This window comes from Anneissia japonica, unplaced genomic scaffold (genome assembly GCF_011630105.1).
Source record: "Anneissia japonica isolate Jap-2015-1 unplaced genomic scaffold, ASM1163010v1 scaffold699_len907043_cov185, whole genome shotgun sequence".
In the NCBI taxonomy this organism is placed as follows: Eukaryota; Metazoa; Echinodermata; class Crinoidea; order Comatulida; family Comatulidae; genus Anneissia; species Anneissia japonica.
In genome coordinates, this window is record NW_022722982.1 from 378,772 (window position 1) to 385,766 (window position 6,995).

General features: G+C 31.5%; 1 protein-coding gene across 1 annotated transcript in view; it reads left to right on the forward strand.

The window, feature by feature from the left end:
- The first annotated feature begins 4,529 nt into the window (after nt 1-4,529).
- The window catches only part of LOC117112050 (sal-like protein 3), a 27,167-nt gene continuing 24,701 nt past the window's right edge, over nt 4,530-6,995 (forward strand). Inside the window, exon 1 of the mRNA XM_033255102.1 lies at nt 4,530-4,770. Coding sequence (XP_033110993.1) covers nt 4,698-4,770 — 73 coding nt within the window. The 5' untranslated portion in view covers nt 4,530-4,697. The remainder of the gene's footprint in view (nt 4,771-6,995) is intronic.

Sequence of the window (6,995 nt, forward strand, 5' to 3'; positions counted from 1 at the left end):
AAAAGAAATGGAAAAGAAATGGAAACAAATTATATATGACGACCGTGATTCTAATGTGAAACATTTCAGATTGTTCAAATAAATTTTCGTTAAAGATTATAGAACGCGAGACACAATTATGCATCTATGTTGATGTCATCCTCACAAAATCTAGCACTCTTTGCTTATGCCAAATATTTAAATACAGGTTTCGTTTAAGAGGTCAACGTTTTCAAATAAGTTATTTATTTATTTTATAAAAGAACAAGGCATTTTATAAGAACGCTGACGTTGAAATTGCTTAAAAATTAAGAACAAAATAAGAGCTAATTGAGGCTGAGGTAAAATGTTAAATAAGGTTTTTATTTAAAAAGAAAAACCAACAAATCTTATCGGTACGGTATTTACAGTTGCTGTGACAATGTAATACCCTTAAAATATAGTAATATACTAATATGATTAGATATGATATGATAATTTCCTATGTTTTGAAGTGTGTAAACAAAAGAAGATTTTGTGCCTGAAATCGGCAAAAAAATAAGAACACTGAGCCTGAGCAAATTTTTGCTGGTTCTTATATAAAAAAATTGTAGGTTCACAGTTAAATAAACTAACTTTGACTCTTATTTTGATTTTTTTCATATATCGTGTACGGTATGTTTTCTGATCACCCGCCAGTTACGCAATACCAGTTTCTCATAATGTTTTAAAATGAATCTGTAGGCCTATTTTAGTGATAATTAATACAATAATGGTCATTCACTTGATTATTTTAACCACGATAATATGCTTTGGACAATGACTATCGATCGGTTAAAAAGGCATGATAAGTGATTCTACCTGATCAAAATTTTAAATGTTGATTTTAAGAACTTTTGATTGGTAATTTGTTGAATTGCAATGGCCAACATTTTCAGAACACGCAAGTATTATTGATTATTTGTTTCGTTACGTACGGTATGCCTACCCCCATTCGCCCATTTTCCATCAAATGCTTTTTGGAGTAAACATTTTGTTAAATCGTGTCAAGTTAAAAGATAAGGTTAAAATATGTCGGTCTCAAATCGAATACCTTCACAATTTACCGCCATATGTCCTAACTTTCAATATTAAATTTCATATCTGGAGTCTATATTATCGCTGACCTACGTCAAAACATTTTATTACCAACACAGATGAGATGCCGGTACATCATGAATGTTAGAATTGTACTTTGGATAAAATATGCGATAGGCCTATGAGTTTATTTTTTTTTTCTCCGCTATTGTTGAAAGCTATTCATTATCAGCGAACTGGAAAATATAATTTGAAACCCATTCCGTAGATAATGTATAATATGTATGTAGTCTATTTTAAGGAGTACATAAATGATCATTATCTTTGCTTAGAAGGGCGGAAAATTCACCGCTGTCCGTCGTAAATTTAATACGACTTTTGAAATCATACCTGAAATGACGGACGTTATGAGGTGAGGTGGATCCCGATTTGATCAAGTAAAGTTAATACCTTGTTCATATTTGTTGTATAACTAATTTTTGATATTTTCCAATTTGAGAAGTCCTTCACTTTTGTGTGTTTAGCAGTTTTATAAAGGAACCATGATACAGTCAGTACGATAAGCATTGTCAAAGTGCAAGTTTTGGTTCAATGAAATGACGTCATCTTAAAACGCTTATGGATTCGTTGGTCATTGACCTCTAGGTCCCGACAACCTGTTTATTTCCGAAGAAGACACTGTCTCGTGGTGGGCTGTATAGTATCGCGACATAATGTCGATTACAATGACTAACGCCTGAAATATGATGATGAATAAAATAATAAATCCCGCTCATGAACGCTCTCTTTTGTTCAGCAGTTGCAGAAAACAGATGAGAAGCAACGACCTTGCTCTGAACTCGATTGGAGTTGACATAACTTCGATCGTCTGTTAGCCAGAACATTACATGACATATTTCAATGACGAAGCACAATCGAAAATGTATTTGTTATGATTTATTAGGACTGGTTAATCAAAACTACCATGGTGTTTCCCTCTCTCAATCAAAACAATATTTCATTATGGCACTTTTATATCATTATTTTTCATGTAAATTACATTTGGAAAGCATATAACTCAAATTTTAATTTATTTTTCAAATAAAATCCGTAAATTTTTATATCTGAATTATTTAGTCGTTACCAAGTAGACATATACAATATATTATTTCATTTAAAAAAAAAATACAAATTAGCACTTTAAGTTAACAACAGTAGCGAAACTGCCGGATTTTATCATTTTTGTGATATAAATATGATTGATACATACCGAGTGTGGTATGGCGATTTTAGGATACAGTAGTGCCTATTCGAGGTACGTTGATGAGACACGCAAAACTACCGGTTTTGATTTAAAACAAAATGACAGGTAAAATTTGGCGCTAATTCGATAGGTTGCTGAACTTTGTGTGCCCTCTATTTTACTTGTTACAATGATGTCAATGTTAGATCACACCTTCCCATTCTAGTGCAGTACTACGAGTTATTGATACTTATAGTAACACATTGCATACAGACATGGTTACTAAAATGTTTCCATTTGTATTTTTCAGAAATTAAAATTGCAGAGGTTTATGATAAATAAATTTAATTGCCAATGTTGTATTAAAAATATTAGCAACCCTTTATAATCCAAATGCTGGAAAGGCCTATACAGTACGGTATTATTCAAGTTTTAAATTATACGACCGTTTCTATAAGCAACTCAGTATATTGATTTCATAGGTTTGGTGAATTGTCATTGTATTGATTTGGAATTGAAAATTAATTTTTAATTAATTTTTAAATAGTTCGTACCTGACTAGAATTTCGGATCGTACTTTTAAATAGATAAAACAATCGTTTACGAGGAAACAATCCCTTCTTATTTCAACCTCATCACATGACTACGAAACCCTTTGGCCCTAGTCCGTTCTTAAAAAATATATCTTTAGTAATTTGCATTTCTTTTGATTGTTCATGAAATGGTGTTAAAACGGAATACAATGGTTTTGTTCTGGTTGTATTTCTCTTTTACACGTTTCAAAGGCGTTCATAATGGGATGTTAGATTATAGCATAGCCTAGTACTTAAGATTCCGCTACTGGATAATGATGATGATTATCGCGAATTGCATGGCACCCAAACTAATTATTATAGGCCTATCACAAAAGTTAGTAAGAAAACGGTTAAATAGTGTCATTGGTTTATTAATTTTGCTAATTCTCGAATCAAACTTCGTTTTGAGTATTTTAGTATTAATTGACACCCACTTTAGAGACAGTGGTAGGCCTTCACACCTGCACCGTGGTACGTCCATACATCCGATGTATAGGCCCAAAAACAGTCATTTTAATGAAATCTATAACCATACAGAAACACTAAATTGAAATTGGTTCACGGTGGTCATAATAAATGACACGTTGGTCAAATCTTGCCGGTGTCAATTTTCAACTAAACCATTTTTTAGCTTTGCGCAGCAGTCTTTCTCTTCTATAACTACTGTCATCTGTGAATTCTATTGTGAGAGAAATTCCTTATTACATAATAGAGTCCACCGATCTACAAAGAAAGGCGCGAGCGGGAAATGATGTCCATGTAAATTACAGTTGCATTCCAAAGTACTTGCGAAAAAAATGAATAAGTTGCAGCAGTGATGGTGATATTTTTGGAACCCTAAAATTCATTTTGGTAAAATCCATATTCATCAGTTAATTTGTAATAACTTACAATTATAACGCAGCATACTACTTCCTTTTGATATTAATTAATTTTGTTTTCATGGATAATTTATAATTATATAGGCCTAATATTGATATTTTTTTTATAATAAACATCTTTTTTTAAGACACCATGTATTTTAAATAAAGTGACTGTGTAAACGCATGTTTGCTTGGTATTGTATTACAACATAATCAGTCTATAATTGCTTGACATACAAATATTCGTTCTTGAAATATAAAGTATGATAATAATAAAGTCGTTTACATATCATAATTTGATTCTCAGCAACAATAATCGTTATGATTAATGAATTTGCGTTTAGTAATTGGTATCACGACAGTGAAAATGAATTGAGAAGTATTATGTCAAATATAGTTTCGATGTAAATAAATTATATGATATATATAATATATATTATAAACTAATTTTATTTTTCTGTTATCATTTGTTAAATTTAATTTTATTCTTGTGTCATGTACGATTTGTGTGTTGTATCTTTAAAATAAGTAACAGTTCAAAAAGCATCCCAAGCCAAGTATATACTAAATTAATAGAGAAATTACAGATAGTTTTATATATAAAAACATACTGTAGGCCTACTATATTACTATAGCTTTTTAGAACATTATAAAATTATGCTTCCAAAATCTAATTCATCACTTCTTTGGTGTGCGATCAAAAATATTTCAAAAAGCATCATGGGTGTGACTTATGCAAAATGAGACATTTCTTAATCACTTTTCTCTTAATTGTTGAAACTATGACGTAACGTCCTTCATAAGAAAAGCCAAGATTCAACTTTTCACGGGTAATTAGCGAACAGGCCAATCACAGGTCCCCTTTTATGGCAGACCATGCATTATTGATATCATAAATTTTTGTGATCATGCGCATGACAGGTGTTCGTTCTTAATTTCCGTAATTTTGCAAAACTGGGCGAATTTGAAATCATTCCAACTTAGCCTGCCCACGACGCAAAGATGTCACGCCGAAAGCAGGCCAAACCCCAGCATATTGGGACTGATAGGCCGCCAGCTGAGACGTTACAAAACGGTAGGTTGAGTGAGAAAAGCAAGAGCGAAAGGGACTAGTGTGAGTGAGAGAACAATTGTGTAGTTTTGCGCAATGGATTTACCATAGGAGCCGAGGGCAATGCCTGACAGTTCATGCTCATAGTTAAGTTGGGTTGTGTAGGCACTTGTTCTGTGATATTTCAACGGCATGCCAAGATCTTCGTCCTTCTTTACCAATTATTTTTTTAACAAATCATTGTAATAACTATAACTTTGTCTAACAAATTTAAGTCCATGCTTAATTTTTGACTTTATTTAAAGTCTTGTCTCATAGAAATTACATTGGACCTATCGTCCAGAATTCGCTTTCGATAGATATCAAATCGCGATGATTTGGTATTATTACTGAATCAAAACGTTAAAACTAACATTCAAAATAGAGCTATTGTTGTAATTTTTATGTATGTTTTTGTAACTCTGTGTTTGAAAATTAGCTCTGTAAATAATCAAACTTCGATTCGATTGATAAGCGCGAATCGCACTTCTATTTAGGCCACTGTATAGTTAAGAAATAAAAATAATTTCATATTAATGTTAATAAAGGCCTATACTACTTTATACAATTTGCCAATTGCCTACGATCGTTTCCTTTTTCTGCTATAACATTAGCAAACGGAACTATGAAGACAAAAAATTATCTGTTCTTAGTTAAGGTGTTACTTGGTAATATCTAGCATGCCTCTACTAGTAAACATCATCATCTGTGTAGTGTATCACACAAAACAACCAGAGTGAACATAGGCCATACAGAACTAACCACTGTTCAGAACCACATCTGATTTTAAAATATATCGCTTCCAAAACTCCACTGATTGTTGTATTTTTAGAATAATATTACATTTATGTTGATTAAGTTTACTGCAAAACTCGGCACTTGGCATATTCATTTAGGGGATACTGTATGCTTGCGTAATGTTGAATATTGTAGGCCTATATACACTGCTGCGGTAGTTATTTTATCCTTATAGTTATGATGTTTTGTGTAAAAATAACATGCATGTTTTAATTTTCTTCCACAATACAAATGAATTTATATGGAAATTGTAATCTAGTGATAAAAATCCAAATGTTTTTTGCAAGCATAGTTACAGTATTCACCACTTTGCTTAGCAGGCCTACTACTGTTTGCTTTTTATACATTGTTACCTTTGGAATATGTAGGGCTACTGGTAAACTTTTTACAATATACGGAAGTGATTGAGTGCCAATGCCTCAATTTAATTATGCCGTCTGTTATTGTATGGCTTCTATAATTTTATCCATATTTGAATTTTTTGTGTCCTTTATGAGTACAAGATACACCTCTATGATGGATATTGTTAAATCATTAGTTGAAAAATTGAAAATAAAGACAGAATTTGTTAAAAATAAGTTACTATGCTAAAAGCTGATATAATTAGTAATGCAACATCACCCCGCACACTATTGTTCAAAATAATACAAATACTAAGTACTTATTACGTTGTACTAGAGCAATGCCCCAAATCCTCCTATTCACTCCATGGAATTGCTGCACATTCATAAACAAATGGTCTCTGTATTATTCTTTTAAGAAGACCAATTCTATTGTTTGAAGTAAAATCAAATTTCAATAGGAACAAGAAGACCCATAAGACTAGGTGAAATTAGCTACACTGTGCCTCTGAATTGCTGTCAAATGTATAATTCAATGAGTGAATATGAAACAATACGTCAATATAATCTTTCCTTAGAAATTTGCTGAATTTATTTTTATAAGATAGATGACTTGAATTGAGCAGGATATCCTAGTTTTATTTTTATCTTTAGTCAAACATGGCCCAAGTGTTTCATATTCTTTTGTCAGTCCCATGCTTAAATGGCCTATAACATAATTTTCTCAAATATAACTCAAATTAAATTTCTGTGATTTCTAAATTCAGGAGTATTAAAACAGATAAAAGTATTTCTATGACCTATGGTGGGTTTGATGCTGGCGAGGTGCAGCTGTGATGCAGAATTATAGAAAAACCATCTGGAATTTATGTTTTTATTAAGTTCTTTCATTAAAATATGCTAAAAGACAAATTGTTAAAATTGTTAACAAGGCCAAACTAGATTTTTTGGTGCAATAAATTTCCTACTGTTTGATTTAAACTAATCAATGCATCTACATATTTTGCTTGATATATAATTATGTATATATAAATGTGCATATTTACATATATTTGTGTGTATATATATATC